Here is a 19,065-nt window from a genome sequence, read left to right as displayed (position 1 = left end):
GGTTCGGTAGTGTAGTGGTTATCACGCTCGCCTCACACGCGAGAGGTCCTGGGTTCGATCCCCAGCCGAACCAAGTTTTTTTCTTCATGATTTGTTTTTGTTTATTTATTCTTTTATTTATGATTCAGATATATTTTTTGTGCATGTTGCTGATTTTAAATGCAAGTGAATAATTAAAACTAGAGACTGATGAATATATTTTACACTCATCATGAGTGAAAAAGAATGAAGAGGTGAATAGTAGCTGAACGATCGAGGTAAGAATTTTGGAGATTTATGTTACTGTTCCTTTTTGAGCACGGTCAAACAGATCCAGTGGAAGTTTAAAGAAAAAAAAGTCTCGTAAAGCGAAATTATTACATTTACAGAATGAAACTGAATGTAATGCGTGTTTGTTTTACCAAGACTTGTTAGCTGAGAAAGCGCAAGACGGGTCACGCTCGTCTCCGCGAAGCATGCGAACGTAGTGCCTAACTAATCTATATTATTTAATTGTGAGCACATTTTTAGAGAAAACATAACATATATATTTTTGGACTCGGAATTTGATAAGAAATACAATCTGTTCTGAACATTCGATTTAACGATTAAACTAGTTATGTAATTTTTGAAGCTTTCGAGCTGAAATAAAGTCCCATCGTCCGGACTGAGTTAAAGATGGCTTCACCAAAATGTCAATCGATTTGGTAGAAAAATGAGTGCATGGCATGCAGTGCCGACTCAACTTACATTAGAAGCCGGTTATGACGTCATCAAAGACATTAACGAAAAAATGGTACATATGGGGATCTCATTTTGAAGACAAAATCCACAGGAGCTTGTATCAAATCGCCGGTCGATCATTATTTACAGTCCACTACTACGACATACTACTAGTACTATATACTACAAGGAATATAACGCAGAGTGCTCCGCACTGCCGACTCGCTCCGTTTCAAGCTTTCTACATCACTTTCTGCACCCCCTTCCCGAACGCACGAAACTCACACACAAACAAAAATGATTAAGCTTTCACTTCATGCAACAAACTCGAAATAACCATTCACCAACTTCGAGAAGTTTGTCAAGAACGGGCTCGGTGTCCACACCACTCCATGAGAGGAACCTGGAGCCTCGACAAATCGAAAGTGCAACTCGCGCCGATGTTTTCCGCTTTTCGTACGCTCTCAAGGGTGTACAACATTCTAGCGGCCTGCAATTAGTCCACTACAACTGACGAGTTACACAGCAGCCCCCAAACACGTGAAATGATACACAAAACATTCTCTTTGAGCTTAATATTGAGACTCAGCCGTTTCCTTCGGACGAATACAGAAGGTCATTTCCGCCAGCAATCGGCAGTCAAAAAGCGCGTGACGTTTCGATTGGTTAAAAAGAATAATAGAAAGCTTTTTTTGATTGGTTGTAAATAAATCGAAAGGAAAAATTATTCGTGAATGGCCATTACTTTTGATCATCAAGTTATCATCGAAGCAAGGATGAAGTTATTAACATGGCAAGTACTTATGTTAATGATTATGATGTGTGTGTGTGTGTGTGTGATCGAGTGTGAGTGTGTGTGTGTGTGTAGCATGGGGCAACCATATTTTTCTTTGGAATTTTTTCGAACTTTTTATATGTAACTACATTCTCCAAAGAATTGTAAAGCAGTTTAAATTTTGAAGATCAGTACATATTTGATTTTTTTTTAAATTGCGATTTTAGGGCTGCTGAAAAATTCTGCTGAAAAAATGACCGGCACCCTTTACAACCTGTCCTGCACACAATTTCAGCTAAATCCTGTTGTAATTGATTTAAAGGGCTTTCTTGTCATAAATACTATACAACAGAAATACAAACAAGTACACAAACAAAAATCAGGTATTTTTACATGATTTAGTAAAGTTTTGATTTCTATTGCCATGAGTTATCTTTTTTAATGTAAGTCTCCATTTGGCTTAAATAATCTTAATTTGTAATGTTGTTTCATTTTTTAATTATATGAAGATATGTTGAGGCGTGTGCTAAGTTAAAACATCTAGGCTATTTCATTTTTCAAATAATGAAGATTTCTATGTCTAAGTGTTTTATAATTACACATTAATTAACATGCTTTCATTTGGAATTTCGAGGTTGTCATCGTGGATTGACGCCCGACCAAAGTTAATTGAAGCCCGACGGAGCGATTATGTTGTAATTCAATCTGACGACGATCTCTTTCCTGCTTTCATGCGATGGTAAACAGACAGAATTGGTTCTGTTCTGTTCACACACTACTTTCAGTCCACCTACCTGCAACTGCAAGGGTCAAGTCCCAAGAAGTATGTATCTGTATTCCTATCTTATCACTCTGCTCCTCTTTTGTTTTCTTTCACATACATTTTCCCTTCTTTTTCGACGGGTTTCTGGACAGCTAACTCAAAACAAATTCTTTTGATCACAAAAGCGATCTTTGGAACTGACTGATGTAGTCCGGAAGAATTCATGCATCAACTTAAGGCACGTATTTGACATCATCACTTTGCATACCTTATGGTCTCGGTATTTCGCTGGCCTTCATATAGTTGAGGCTGTATCAATGCGCCTCGCCAGCAGATAGCTAATGGCTTTTTTAGCAAGTGGCTATCGACAAATAGTGACCGGTAATTTTGAATGAGTTGTGGCATTCTGACCAATCACAGGATCTGTTTTATTAAAACGCAAACTTGATTGAATTACAATCTTCTTTAATACTTTACCACAAAGTTAATTATATTTGTTCCAATTAAAACACAAAACACAATTCGTCCAACCATTCATTTAGACAAGACACATGTAATGTTGTTTCTGTAGCTGAATTTAATTTTTGCTTCAGCAAAGGAAATGAATTTTAGAATATTTTGAATAACAAACTAACAAAATAAAACATTTCTTATCAAAGCAAGGCAGATAATCCTTTCACACAATGTAACTTCACCACTTACTACTTGCATATTTCCTAACATTCTAGAACCCCTGGAGCAATTTTTTGATTAATGCTTTTGTGAACAAGAAACAATTAACAAGTGGTTCTATCCCATCCCCCCCCCCCCCCCCATACAGACCATAAAATAATGCAGCATAGTCCCTACACTGTAGAGACCTTATGTTATTTCAACATAACAATAACAATAAAAACACTTTATTGTCCATTAAAATGTTACATAAAAATGGAAAATGTTCTTACTGTTAACAAATAAACAAGATTAATAAATGGTCTTTATCAATATCATCATTAACAGCTATTGATTTTGCAGCGTAGCAATAGCTAGGTTCCAATATTTAGACGAGTCAAAGATGAGTCACATTATACTTGTTCGAGTCTAAATATATATTAGACCTTATTGTTATGTTGGAAACACAATAGCGTTTATATTGCTATTCTGCCATTGTATTCTGTGTTGAAAACATGTTTTTGTCAGCAACAACTACCAGAATGGACCATGTTGCCTTTTGTGGACAACAACATGTGCATGTATCCACGGAAATCACTGAACATTGAAACACTCATGGACATGTATCATGGAGAAGACAAGAGAAGCTCTGAATGTTTGGCATTATAAGTCAATATGCCTGGTTTCATGCTTGCTTACTTATTATCTATAAATTGTTCAAAAGTCTGACTTTTGCAAGGTTTGTTCTTGTTAAAGAACTAGATTTTTTTCCATCTGCTCTTTTTTTTATTTCCTTTATATACACATAAACATAGTATAGCAGACATCATACACCGAGTTTATCAACAAAGCGCATACACACGTACATACCTAGACAAGACACAGACATAGACAGTAGGGTGGGTTGTTGAAAAGACAGGGGATATGGAAGGGGGGGGGGGGGGGGTAACTGAGGTTGTTGGGGGGGGGGGGGAGTAACTGAGGTTGGGGGGGGGGGGGGGAGGGGGGGTAGGTGGGGACGGTGGTCACAATTTAGCCTCCAAGTATACATGGGGTTTAATTATCGGCATAAAAGTACTGTATAACCTGTTGTGAGTAAATGGGTCAGGGGGTATCACATTCAAAAATGTTCATACGAAATCAATCAATACAATTATCCTATAGCATCAATGAAAAAAGTGTCTATATAAACACCACTCTTTTTCAAATTTACCATAATAATTATTTACACTAGCATTATACTTTTCGATCAAAAACCTTTGTTTAACAATTTTCACAAAAACATTTAATGTTGGGACTGTTTGTTTGTTTATTTGTTGCTTAACGTCCAGCCGACTACGCAGAGCCATATCAGGACGAGGAAGGGGGGGATGAAGGGGGCCACTTGTCAAGTGATTCCTGTTTACAAATGCACTGACCCATTACTTGTGTCCCAGCAGGCTTTAGTAAAACTAAATTAATACCTACTGGAAGATTACCAGTTTCCAGTATGTTAAAATAGGCTTAACCTATCTACTGCTGGACTTACATCAGAACACTAACAGATTAAACTATACATGAATCGCGAGACAAGCGGCAAGAGAAGAGATTTTTGGAAAAAATACAGGTGAATGAGCAAGAAGGCAGAAAAAAGAAAAGAATTCATGAAGAAAAAGAGAGCATGACAGGAAAGAGGAACCAAAAATCTACCTAACAGCAAACTAGAAAGCTCCTGCGGTTCCAAAAACAGGAGGGGCCTTTAATTTCATAACCGCAGTGCCCCACTGCGGGATTGTTGGGACTGACTTATTTAATTTGGCTCCAAATATACTTTGTTTGGCAAGGAGAATAAACAAATCAAAAACAGCATCCGTATGAAAGTTGTCTAAATACCCTAAAATGACAAGCTCTTTTGACAAATTCAAATCCGGGAACGTAGAAGAAGAAGAAGACAAATTCAAATTACTGCAATGTGTGAAATTTTGACATAACAATTCTGTGAAATCAGACCAAAAAAGCTTAACTCTTGTGCACTCCCAAAACAAATGTTCTAAGGTTTCCTCTTCCTGTGTACAAAAGCTACATAGTGATGTGTCAGAAATTTTCATCAAAAATAACAGGCGTTGAGTGGGAAAAATTCTATGTAGTATTCTATATTGGAACCACCTTAGGTATGTGTCTTGTGTAGTTCGCCTTATTGTCAGAAATACCTTTCCAACATTTACATCAAAATTTAATAAATCAGCCCATTTTTCCATGCACTGTAAATTGCCATCATTTTTCACAAGATGGGTATATTTATGTTTTACTCCACCTTTAGCTATTTGTTTCCATACAACATCATCACCAATATGAAAAACATTGTTTAAAACTGCATCTAACTTTAGTCTTTTATGAAAATTCTTAACTGAGCGCATAACGCCCTCGAAAAAAACAAAATTCAGTTGTAAATTTGGATGTTTCAATTTAAAATCGTTATATGACAAAAAACCCATCGGCTCTCATCAAGTGACCGACTGTAATAAATAATGCCGTTTTCCATCCAATTCCTGTTAAAAATAACCTTTTTATCTATGCAAATATGTACATTATAATACAGACGCTCTGAAGCAAAATCACTCAAGGAGATGGGGACACATTTGCATGCAAAATGTTTATAATGTTTGAAAACATCTCTCCAGAAAGAATTTTGAACTCTTTGCATCACTCACCAAACTCACCTCCTCTCTTGTGAATGTTATGTACAAGTGGACACAGAGCTTGTAGAAGTTTAGTTACTTTTCCTTCACTACAAAGGACTCGCTGTGACAATGATATCTTCAGAGCTGACAAAAAGCATTTCAAATCCACCATTTTAAGCCCCCCCCCCCCCCCCCCTCTTCAAACGACTGATATGCTGTGTTCTCTTTATTCTATCTTTCTTACCATTCCATAGAAATGAAAAAAATAACCTATTCAAATCAAACAAAAACTTATCATCAGGGTCTGGTAAACTTATAAACAGATGAGTTAACTTAGACAGCGCCAAACTCTTGATAATAAGAACTAGATTTTACACAGAATGTATTTCACCTACAGTAAGAAACAAAATGTGCAAATTGCATCGTCTGTCGACCAGCCACAGAAGCAAACCTGGCCATGTATACGTGTACCTAATACACATCCAACAACCCAGAAACATGCGTCTTTGTTTTTTAGAATGTGAAAAGGATATTGAGCAATTTCCTGCGGAATATGGCCCATTATGATTGCAGTAGGGCTGTTTGAGCCAACCCTATCACAACCCCCGAATCCCCCACGTGCCTACCAGAATAGCAATATATAAACATACCTATTATTAAGTACAAAACTTTAAAATATTACATAATAATTGAAAAATTCTGAATTCAATATGGTACACATGTAACAGAGCAAAAATCACTAAGAACATCTAGCATGAATACAAATTAACAAGAAGAGCAAACGCTCGATCGAGTCACTTTCGCAGTTCTGAATATTATACGAGGCATCAGATGGACAGGAAGAAATTGCTATTCACAACACAATGAGTCACGTTCACATAAAATTTGAGCCCGGTCACTTTTATAGTTTCCGAGAAAAGCCCAACGTTAAGTTGTGTGTTGCCGAACAGAAAAGGCTAGTTATCTCCCTTGTTTTTCTGATAACGTTCGTAAAAGGCTACAGATGTAAATACTTTGATGTAAAGAATAATCCTACAAAGTTTCAATCACATCCGATGAACTTTGTCAAAGATATAAAATGTCTAATTTTTCCTTTGACGCTGACCTGTGACCTTGAAAAAGGTCAAAGGTCAACGAAACCATCGTTAAAGTGTAGAGGTCATTGGAGGTCACGACTAAACAAAATATGAGCCCGATCGCTTTGATAGTTTCCGAGAAAAGTCCAACGTTAAGGTGGTGTCTACGGACGGCCGGCCGGCCGGACGGCCGGCCGGACAGACTAACACTGACCGATTACATAGAGTCACTTTTTCTCAAGTGACTCAAAAAATGATTATACAGTTAACTGCAAAATCATAAGAACATTATAATTAGAAGTAGTGTTGACGGAGCAAATGAAGGGGGATAGGAAATTGTAGATAATATACCCGTGGAAACATCTAAATAGCAATTCACATGGTAGTAAGTACAGCAGATTATAACAAACAATCCTCGATTTCAAATTGTTCAACTAGCACAGGAAAGAAGCTGCACACAGCCAAAATTCATAATCAGCAGTTCAGGGATGTCGTTAGGCATCGGACATCGGACAGACCGATTCAGAGGCTCAAATGTCTGATTCACAGCCGCATGGCGGTCACATGTCCTATCTTTTTGAACTGAGCGCTGACATTGTCCGATAAGAACTCAATTCCTTCGGACAGCGCGATACTCGTTAATGTTCCTTTCAAGATACACATTTTCAAAAAGCGACCAAGCACTCTCGCGTATAGGTGCACTAAAGTTGTGCAATGCGGATGTTGCGTTTGGGTGACACCTTTCTGCAGCACATTAAAGTTAGGAGTATGGAAGACAACTCCAACTGACTTAGTCTTGCGTCTGCTTTTGCTTCAGTTCGAGACATTTTGACGAAGCGCACTTAGTTATGCCACCGAAAAATAGAAATAAAACCTGCCAAAGTTCAACAAAAGCTGAACACGTTTGGCTATTCAACGGCATCCTGTGCTACATTAGGGTAACACGGCGAGCGTCATTCTTGAAAATGAAACAATTCTGATGTCCTATTGAAATTTCTGAAAGCGGTCAAATGTCCTATTGATGCTGAAGAGCTAGGAAATTTGTCCTATAGGGATGAATATGTAGCAACATCCCTGGCAGTCTACCACGACCAATGAAAATTGACGCTCTCATTAACTTGATTAAGACTAAGTACAATTTTTCACGCAACTCAAAAGTTATGAAATATTCTCTTAATTTCTCTCAAACGTTGTTGCTGTTCATTATTAAGATTATTTAGCTTTTTTCACCTGCACAAAAAGGTGTTTACTTCACTGTAAGCAAGTTAATTTTCTTGAGACAAAAGTTAGTCGCCAAGTGAAATTTTGTAACGCTCCTTTCTTAAGTTCTGACAACATTTTGTGCCCGACTCCAAATGGGTTTTCAGTTTGTAGTTTATCAACCTTGAGTATGCATCACTTTTGTCACCCCTCTGTTAATAGCATGCAATACCAAATATAATGTAAAATGATGACATTTCATAATAAGTGACACTACAAAGGGGAACATCAAATATGTACTGTACAAACAATTTCAAATACTCTGAGCAAGCTTTTTTGTGATGCAGAGTATTGAACACTCACATCTAAAACCATCAGATATTCTCAATATCTATATTTTCAATTTTCATTCAAAATATTTTTGCAGCACAGTTCGATCATCATGCAATGCAAATATTTTATGCATTTTATGCATGTAGTTATGACTTCATCACCTTCAAAGTGTCTTTGCACTTCAGTTATAGTATCACTCATTTGCACTATAGACTTTAACAGAAAGACAAAGTTATATAGAACAGTTTCAAGTCCAGATATATATCTAAGCTCTTGAATTGGGGCTACACCTGAAAGAAACGGAGCAAGCTTGACATACTACAGGATGCCTGCAGTATCACAGTTTTTGCAGTACCATTTTGCCCCTTGTTCGCAGTAATGTGACCAGTCTGTGCTTTTCCCCATACCAGCACATTTTCTGTGAAACCATGCACGACAAGAATCACAAGTGATCCAGTGCTGTCGTTTCTTGTACTGGCCCTTGCACAGATGACACTTTGAGGGACTTGATGAAGGCATAACTGTTTGAATCCCTGAACCTATGTCGATTGCACTCTCACTCTCAGTTCCGGATGTACTTGGCATGGAAGGACCAGCACATGCCATACCTTCAGCTACAGGTTGAGTGCAAAAGTCCTTCAGCTGTTGCATGAGATCGTCTTTCTTCATTCGCATTGATGATCTAACTTTGTAGAAATCACAAATTGTGACCAATTGATTCTTGGTAAAGTGGTCGCAGCTGCCCCCTGACTGCAACACTGCCTGCAGTCGATGCAGAAAGACAATCTTCCCATGGGAAGCATCCTCATCAAAGTAATAATATGATAGTTGCGCTTCTTGCTTTGTTTTCATTTTCTTTATTTTTATTTGAATTCTGTGTGCAGCTTCTTTTTGCACCTGCAGCTGATGTAAGAAATCTTTTCGAAATTGGTTATTCAAAATGTTTAAAGAAATGTGTACAATGTCCCTGAACAGCCCTGTGAGACATTCAACTCTGTCAACCACCCTCTTCAAGACACCTTCTATGGAGTTTTCATTATCTCCAAGTCTTGAAGATGGTGGGGCAGAAAAAATGTGTGTCCACAGACTGAACAGGTGTACATCATCAATCACTTTGTCAACTACAAAATGATAGAGGAGCTTCCCATGGTCATGAAGATTGTCTTCCGTTTGTAAGGACAAAATGGTTAAAACAAGACACTCAAAAAACACATACACAGTGTCGGTGACATGCGTCAGGCTCTGCCTCACATTCTGCTTGCGTGCAGTTTCGGACAAACTATCTGAATCTGACGTCAGAGCTGATGCCTCGGATTCAGTAAGACTTGCTTGTCCAAGGAGATCAAGTGCGTTGTCAGCGTCACAAAGTGCCTGCTCAGCTGCTTCACCTTTCTTAAATATATTATTCATGAGAGCTTTCCGCTTCCTTTCGCGCAGTTTCGCAATACAATATCCGGCTACGTGGCGCACCTTGGCCCTGCAGTCTGGTGCATCGGAGAGGTCTGGTTGTAGTCTGATGTTCGACTTCTCTGCAGTGCCAGGAACGTTTGGTTGTCTTCTTCTGGCTTCTTGGTGGACGACGAGTTGTCGGACTTTCAACACCAGTGCGTGAGCAACCAAGAAGTTCGCATCGGTAACAGCAGCTTCACAACCAAACAAGAAACGGCAGAGGACAAAGTATTGCCTGGAAGAAAGAAAAGCATGACACTCTGAATAAAATATGGTTATCAGTCTGCTGTCAACTTTCTCTGCGGATGAGAGGGCCAGAATCTTTCGCAGCATGAAGCCATAGACTTTCCTGAGGAACTCATCAACCAGTACAGGTGTCATAAGCAGCTGTTTAGCAGCTTGGGAAACTGATTTTTGTTGTGGCGTCACCTGTTTATTTGTGAGATCCACAAGAACTGCCTTGAACTCCAGTGGAGTGCAGTCCAGATCAACATCTGGGTCGTCGTCTAGGGGTTCCTGATCCATCCCTTCCAGTGGAACGTCTTCTTCACGTGGCTCATTGGCTGTGTCCTCAGCATATGTAGTTTGGAACCTGAAAGACACGAGAAAAATATATACTCGACCTGATCAAGCCTTTTTGAATACCCCGATTTAATATAAGTACACACCTGTCATTAACAGCAAAAATTAATATGGTTTTATGTGATCATTATCATTGTTTTATGATTGCTTTATGAATACAAATTTGGTTGCAAGAAAAAATGTTTGCTGTCTTTTGCTGGAGAGCATACTGGGTGGTGCCATAAGTAATGCATATTGGAAGACGTAAATTTAGAGTGGTCCATTTTGATCGTCCAAAAGAAACAGTAAGAAAAAGTTTATTTGCCTCAAACCTTTGGACTTCTGGTATTTTGTTGATTGTCCTTTGCTCATTATAACTGAATCTTATTTGCAAGAAAGCAACACATACATATTATTCAACTGAGAGATAACTCCTGGGACAAAAAGGTCACATCCTATGTGACATTTTGTGACACTCTGTTGTTTAGTTCCAACGAAGCTAAGTTTCACGCTACACTTTTAATTTCAGAGTGTAGTTTATCAACCTGGAGTATGCATCACTAATTTATCAACCCTTTGTACAAGAGTAGCATGATGATTGATGATAAAAATGTTTATGAGTGGCAACAGAGACAAGATAATGAACTTACCTTTTGTGCCTGCAACAGGTCAAATTTTCGTTGACTTCAGCGGAACCAACTTTGTAGTAGTCATGCACGGTAGAAGGTTGAGGAAGAACTTTTCTTGTGTCAAAGTTCACCACTCGCAAGCCTTCAATGCTTCTTGCTCGACCCAAGGCAACTCCAATTTGGCCAGGTTGGAAGACTTCTTCACAGTCAATCTCCACCCTTGAATGAAGAAACCAACCTTCTAGTTCTATTTATCACACAATCAAACATTTTTATTTACGATTTAAATGCGGTATGTTTGAATTGTTTGCTCCAATCACAAAAGTAGATCCCACAAAGTCTAGCTCCTAAACATGTATGTTGGGTAATAACATTTTTGTTGCTGGGTAAGTTGCCGAAAATGATTCCCCCCTCTGCTTCTTTCTCTTTGTAAACTTAAATTGTAGGGCTAGTTATTTTTCAGTAACTTACCCAACAACCAAAATCACAACGGGTCGGAATCCTTGATAGCTCATGGGTAGAGAATGTACACATTGTGGATCTACTTTTTGCGACTCAAAAGTTCAGAACACTCTAATGTACAAAATATACATTTCTGGAGCAAACAATACAACCATACAGCAACTACAGGCTTGAACATATGAATCTCAATATGAATTCCATGAGTTTGGTTGTTTTCTGAATTCAGATCTGCCGTGCACAATCATTTATAGCTAGCACGATTCCAAGGCAAGTAACTCTCATGTTTTGTCAAGCAACACGAGTAGTTCCCCTTTCAGATTTTAGCTGCATCGACAAGAGACTGCAATCCGACGGTAAGTTTTCAACAATATTTCATTTTATAAACAGATCACACCCAATCAAATGCAAACATCTAATCAATGTAAAGAACATGCAGCAGTTTCATACCCTATTTTGCCCCAGAAAACTGAACTTCATACAGTTTTTAACATTTTGAACATGGGTGTAAAACTTCGTCTGCTAGTCACATTCAAGGAAAGAACATTTCCTGAGCGATACCAAAACATGAACAGAACACACACTATCTGACTTTACCGCCACAGCAGAATAACAACATAACTGTGTAATTGATTTTAGTCAAGAACAGGAAATATCAAAAATAATGGTCTCAGTTCGCGGTCAGGCCTAAAAAAAAAAATAGGTGTGGTTACGGTAACCCGACCTACCCTAATTTTAGGGGCCGATCCTATAACTTTTTATTACATAAATTGTCAAAAAAAAAAAAAAAAAAAAACCAGTGCAGAAAACGCAATGAAAGCGAAAGCGCCCGAGTCGCACACTTATTTCCCTGTCAAGTAAGTTTAATTTGTACACATTAGAAAAAAAAGTTAAAAAAAAAAAAGTGATTGCCTACCTACCTACCCTATTTTTTTGGGCTATGTTACCGTAACCACACCTATTTTTTTTTTTTGGCCTCATGAAAAACATCGCATTTTTCATGATCCGCTAACTTCGACGATTATTTTTAATAATCACTGAGACTTGGCATGTAACCTCTACATAACTAGCCATACAAGTTTACAGAGAGAAAGAAGCAGAGGGGAAAAAAAAGAGAATAATACATGGTTTGCTGTGTCGTACCAGATTTGTTTAGTTAAAAAAAATATATATTGACCTGCAAGCGAAAGCACACAATTTTTGTAGGCCATGCAGTTAAAAAAAAAGCAATTGCAGAAAATAACCTATTAGTCATATGTGTATGTTGAGATCATGGGAGTTTGTGAAACATAGGTGCTCAGTTTTAACTGGTTGACCACATATTGGTATTGTTTGGCTCTCTGGAACCGGGCATCACTAAAGCGGGATGCAAGTCTCAAACACATGCAAATCCTGGTAGAGTTATTTCCAAACATTGTCTATTGCAAGCTACCTTTCAAGTGTCAGTCCTTGAGCTTTGTGGATGGTCAGTGCGAAGCTAGGAACTACTTGAAACTGATGCCTCACAGCGATGTCCTTCTTCTGTCGAGGATCATGGACTACAAACAAAATGAAAGTACAATCTTATCAATACATCTATACATATCAGGGATGGCCAAATCTCGAAATTTTAACTCACCAAACGGGTGAGTAACTTACAAGAAAGTTACTTACTTATGCCTTTGACCTCGTCCTGGGCATAGGCTGCCAACAAGAGTTTGCACACACACCGGCTGTGAATATGGTCGGCAGCCTCAAAAAAATTTGTTATCTTCCAGCCTCCGACCCCCTTCCTGGACACCTTGCACATGCATTGCTGAAATCCAAAGTGATTATCCACAAGACCATCCCTGACTCAGCGAACTCGCTAAGTCTTCGCACAAACGAATGACCGTACACCATGATATTTCCACACTTGCAGGATGACCCAGATTTCGCTGATCTAGCCATTGTTTTCGGAACGAAGACCTGGAGTTATGCTCAGCGCTAACTACACTGATCAACCACAGTTTTTCCCAAACAAATTGTGTCAGTGTGCACCCCTGCACCTTACGAGGTATAACTTGACCACATAAAAACATCAAATTCAGTACTTATTCCTTCGAACCAAGTCGAATCTCCCCTTCGATGAAAAAACTTGTCAGTGTTGTAGCGTCCCTTTTGAGAAGTGGCCTTGACCCTTGATAGCGAATCTATCATGACAAGAAAGGTGGACTAGGCCAGTGGACTCAAAATAAAGTGGGATCGGTCTTGGGACCTGTCACTAAACTCCTCAACTTAAATTTCATTTGTATTTTTGAACAAAATATGACATTTTACTCAGATCTTGACAGTCACTGTTCACCTCGACTGCTAGCGCGGTCTTGGAAGAACACTGACTGTCTCGATCTGTGTAAAATGTCATATTTTGGTAAAATATTCAAATAACGTGTAGTAAAGTCTAAAAAAGGATGAAGTCTTACATCAGGAAGCCTTTAAAGTTTGTATGTGTGCTGTACGTTGTACAGTAAGCTATAAGGCTGATTGTATGTGTGCTGTACGTAGTACAGTAAGCTATAAGGCTGATTGTATGTGTGCTGTACGTAGTACAGTAAGCTATAAGGCTGATTTTGCAGATTCTTTTTTCATAACCTCTCAAAATTCACATCTATTTTAAGACTCCTTCCTGTTCCAATACCTGTTTTTCTGAAAATGTTGAACATTTTAGAAGTCAGGTTCCATTTTGAAGATAAATCAGAGTACATTGTGTAATAATTAACAATATCAAATATTCCATCCACATAAACAATGTGAGATGAATGGTGGTTTCTTGCCCGACCAGCGTTTTAGCCTGTTTGAGGGAAGCATATTGTTGTTTGTTTCATCTTTATGAACTGAGGATGGTTGGTTTTTTTAATTTTACCCAGGTTGTTTTACAGTAGATTTTAGACCCCTCAATCTAAAACTTATTCCTCCATTTTAAGACCATGATTTCTCTTTAACCCTTACACTGGTGCAATTCTGTAACACATGTTACATAGCCACTGGTGAATTAACAGAGAGAAAAAGAACAAAAAACGGTCATATAGGTTTTCGCATCCATGGAAGGTAATCGGAACCGACCAAACAGACTGAGCCAGTAGCGCGACATATGTCGTGACAACCAGGTGACAGTATAGGTAAAGTAGCGCGACATATGTCGCGACAACCAGCCTAAGGGTTAATAATCTCTGTATATTTACCCTTCCTCTTTTCTTAAGACCTATAAATTGTGTCAGATTTTGAATTGTCTCAAAAAATTGGGGTGGCGGGTGCCCACTGTAAATGAAAATGATGACAAAATAAAATGTAAACTCAGTAAAAATTCAGGTAAACAAAAAAACACAGGCATACCTGAGAAAGCAATACGGCTCAACTCCACTGTCATGTTGGTCTTCTCGAAGTGGACAACCACTTTGTCATGGTGGAGGTCCACAACATGGCCAAGACTGCCGTTGACTAACTGGTCGCTTATGTTGCGGATCAGCATAACTGGACAATCTGTCTCTCTCACACTGTGTCGGCCATCCGCGATTCCTGACCAGCGGTGTAGAGTCATGGCTCCCACTGGTAGGCTCTGGCAAGCGATGCCAGTTGTTGCTGTCACTGCAACTTTTCGCCCGGATAACCGAAGACTGTGGCATAATTCTGCAACGAGTGTTGTTTTCCCAGTGCCTGTCAAACACACAAATAATTAAAGAGAATCGCAAGTACATTTTATAAGATCATGATTTTGGGGGTCAATTTCATAAAACCACTTGTAAATACTGTACTAATAATCAAAAACATTTTCAAAATTGATATACCTGTTAAACCTGTGATAAATATGTATATAATAAATATGTTTAAAATCAAAGAATTTACTCTTTTCTGAATGTGTGAGTTCTGTCGCGTGTTTCTTTCAGGTGAGATATTCTTTCGGCTAGCCACTCGCGAAGCTAGGAGGCGAGATTGTCTATGAAACGGTTTTGCGGCTAGCTACACAAGAATTAAACACCATTGGTTGATTCCGAAAAGGTCGTCTGCACTGGTCGGTAAAAAACCATGGACAGCCAATTGGATGGGCAGCTGAGTGACCGCCATATTTTCTCGCCAAGCGAGCAAGCCTAAAGCTACCTAGCGTTTGAGGCGAGAATTCTAGCGTCACTCGCGGTGAGATGTGCCCAAGAAACGGTACTTCCTCGCCCCACTCGCCTTTAAGAAACAGACTGGTGAGGTCTGTCTAAACTTGAAGTTAATTCATGACTCTTTGAATGTTTTAGAGAATAAATCATTTGTACTTGAACTCAACCACAGAAATAAAAAAAATTCTCTGGGCAAATTAATTTTGCATTTACAATTTCAATACAATGCACACATAATTTAGTTGACATAAAAAGCTACAACTTTCACCTTCCAGCACAGCTAGTTTATAAAAACAAGCAAACAACAATAAAACGCATTAAAACACATTTTTCCATGCAACAGTCTACAATATAATCTTTAAATCTAATAACAAACAAACAAACAAACAAACAAACAAAAACAAGTGACTGATGTCACCCAAAAACTAGCTGACTTGTCTTGATTCTTGAACTAACCACCACTACAACCCTCCAGTCAGAATCGTATGCTTGTCCATGAAAGTAGGTCAACTAAGCAGGGGGCTGCTACTCGATTCCTTCACCAATTCTTTTCTTAGCCATCTTGAATCTTGATTCTCGCTAACAAAGAGACGGAGAGGCGGGGCTAACAGTGGGAGGAGCCATAATCATAACGACCGCGTTTTACAAAGTGAAACGATCACTGCAGACAAACATTACGTTTTGGAAACCTATTGTGGTTCTTGAGTTTACCTGGGGGCATAATAAACCAGGAATGAACTACATTTTAAGTTACAGCTTGCTGTTTCTTCAACAACATCAACAACAGCCAACATTTCTTTAGGTCTTCATCAGTTCATGTTACGAAAACTGGTAAACCGTCAAAGTTCTCTTTTTATCTAAACTTCAAGTAAGTTTAAAGCCTATTCATCAACAAAAGTAAAGTTAAGAAGTGTACATACCTGCTTGTCCAAGAATAATGACGTTGTGTCCAAGCTCGACTAATTCACGTGCTTCTTCCATTTAGAGTGGACAAGTCGAAAGGGCGGTCGAAGAACGCCCAATGCCGGAGCAGACGGTTTTCTGAGCATGCGCTGTAAAACTTTTACTGCGGAACGCTCCGGATGTAACCTTTTGTGGCCTTTGAACCTGGTTAACTGCCGGTAGGATTCGATCTTCGCAATGTTAAGCTCAAAGAGAATGTTTTGTGTATCATTTCACGTGTTTGGGGGCTGCTGTGTAACTCGTCAGTTGTAGTGGACTAATTGCAGGCCGCTAGAATGCTGTACACCCTTGAGAGCGTACGAAAAGCGGAAAACATCGGCGCGAGTTGCACTTTCGATTTGTCGAGGCTCCAGGTTCCTCTCATGGGCCCGTATGCTTATGGGGGAAGTTCGCGACAACTCCCGAAGTTTTGAGTGACATCGGAAGTACTTGCCTCACTTTCGTATGCATGGGCCGGAAAAAGGGTTTACCTCGAAGCAAAGCGAGGAAGTAACTCAGGGTATTTTGCGACTACTTCTAAAGTTTTGAGTGACATCGGAAGTACATCCTCACTTTCGCATGCATGGGACGAAAAAAGAGTTTACTTTGGAAGCTAACGAGGAAGTAAATGAGGGTAAATGTACTACAGCCAGACCCAGTAGTAAACACGCTACTTCCACAGTTTCTCAGTGCAAAAAGGCAGGGCTTTTCTTCAGTTTTTCATGTCAAACCGAGCTGACGCTCCCAAAGAGAGAAAATAGAGGGAAAAGTCGTATCTTCTGCATGCATTTCGTGCAAATTTCCCTGAATACAAACCTGAGTTGCCAGCTTTGACTTTTGTTTGATCTGGGTCATTGGCCACCAACCACTCTTTCATTCCCGCTTATACGAGGGGGTTACTGTGTTTCTATGAAAATGGGCGTCGTTGTGTGCATGTGTGCGTGTGTGTGTGTGTGTGTGTGTGTTTGTGTGCGTGCGTGCGTGTGTTTGTGTGCGTGTGCGTGTGTGTGTGTGTGTGTGTGTGTTCGAGTGTTGAAGTGTAAGTTTCTGCTATTTTTTTTGTCATTGCTTTATCTGTGTGTGTGTGTGTGTGTGTGTGTGTATGTGCGTGTGTAGTTGTGTGTGTGTGTGTATGTATTTGTGCGAGTGCCTGTCTGCCTGTGTGTGCGTGCGTGCGGGTATGATTGTGCGTCTGTTCCTTCATACGTTTGTTTGCGTGTTCGCGCGTGCCGTGTGTGTGTGTGTGTGTGTGTTTGTGTGTGTGTGTGTGTGTTTGTGTGTGTGTGTGTTTGTGTGTGTGGGTTTGTGTGTGTGTTTGTGTGTGTGTGTGTGTGTGTGTGTGTGTGTGTGTGTGTGTGTTTTCGATGTTATGTGTGTGTTCGACGGTGTGTGTGTGTTCGACGGTGTGTGTGTGTGTGTGTGTGTGTGTGTGTGTGTGTGTGTGTGTTCGACGTTATGTGTGTGTTCGACAGTGTGTGTGTGTGTGTGTGTGTGTGTGTGTGTGTGTGTGTGTGTGAGTGTGTGTGTGTGTGCGTACCCACTCCCCACACTATGATGAGCTGACTATATTTGCGCCTTGATATTTTATTCCTGTTCTTACGTTTTATGCTGTTTATTGTGATTCACCACACCCGAGTTTATCGTAATTGAGATAATAAAGTGTTCTATGTCTATGTATTATGTCTAATACACATGCACACACGCACGTAGGCTACAAAAATCCAATCTTGACTTTGAACTTTATATAAACATACATCCTCTTCACAATTAACGAGGACAAACGTAATTTACAAACACCTAAGTGCAACAATTTTTCTGTTTTAAAAATTCGGACACACATTTTCTCAAATAATATGAAATTCGCTGAACTTATCTTCTTTTCACCACACCTTATATCTTGATTCCCAAAAAATGGAGTTCTGCCTTTTTAAATTTACCAGTAACACAAACATTCGCTCTGACCAAACTATTTTTGTCCAGCAGTTTTACCGATACACAATCATTAAAAAAAAACACTACAAAAAGAGTTTTAAGTTAACCGACTTCGCTACCACATAAACAACCTTTTTTTATTGTCCCCAACATTCTGGTCAACGAAATCATTATTATAGACAGTCATTCTATTTAAGGACAATTATCACAGCTTTCGTTCAACCAGTTAAAAACAACAATTATAGTAAAAGCTACAGCGCGATCAACGTTTGCCCATTTACGAACTCGCGATGAGATTTGTTTCTTCTGGTCACCAAGCCTACCGTTTACAAACGCATGCGCACTAATTGGGATTCCCCCAATTTTCTCGACCTTGACCTCAGAACTCTCGAAGCCACTACTTCGGCGTTCAATTTAGCTCGTGCATACCGAGTAGCTGGCAACTTTGCTTTCGAAGTTCCCACTTCCAATGTCAAGGGCCTCTCGCTTGACATAATTATACGACGATATCGCATCTCAATGGTCCTTACCCATCCAAAAGAAACCTCCAGCGCATACTACAATTGCAGGACATTCCGTTTTTAAAGGCAGCTCATTGGGAAATTATCTCAGACACAATATCGAAGACGTGAAATGCGTCAATCGAGCAACTGTCGTAACTTGGCTACAATGAGACGGTCTCCTACCTTGCACCATAGACACGGACTGTGACATTCTTGTTTAATTTAGGTGAAATGCTTAAAACAGAGTGACTCAAAAGCGACAGTTCGATCAGTTACTGACCGAAAAAAACGTGCTCGAGTCATTCGGCG

General features: G+C 39.3%; 1 protein-coding gene and 1 non-coding gene across 2 annotated transcripts; one reads left to right on the top strand and one right to left on the bottom strand.

Moving 5' to 3' along the window:
* On the top strand, positions 1–73 carry Trnav-cac (transfer RNA valine (anticodon CAC)). Its single transcript has one exon. It is a non-coding gene; the product is annotated as a tRNA-Val (tRNA).
* Positions 74–7,569: 7,496 nt separating this feature from the next.
* On the bottom strand, positions 7,570–16,696 carry LOC138973657 (uncharacterized). Its single transcript, XM_070346387.1, has 5 exons — positions 16,300–16,696; positions 14,610–14,930; positions 12,691–12,796; positions 10,821–11,018; positions 7,570–10,201 (listed from the first exon to the last, which is right to left on the bottom strand). The coding sequence occupies exons 1-5, from the start codon at positions 16,358–16,360 to the stop codon at positions 8,479–8,481; spliced, it is 2,409 nt and encodes an 802-aa protein (XP_070202488.1). The 5' UTR covers positions 16,361–16,696; the 3' UTR covers positions 7,570–8,478.
* Between the last annotated feature and the right edge of the window lie 2,369 nt (positions 16,697–19,065).

This window comes from Littorina saxatilis, linkage group LG8, assembly GCF_037325665.1.
Source record: "Littorina saxatilis isolate snail1 linkage group LG8, US_GU_Lsax_2.0, whole genome shotgun sequence".
NCBI classification, from domain to species: domain Eukaryota; kingdom Metazoa; phylum Mollusca; class Gastropoda; order Littorinimorpha; family Littorinidae; genus Littorina; species Littorina saxatilis.
Note: the sequence above shows the minus strand (reverse complement) of the source record. Positions and strands in the feature narration are given on the sequence as shown.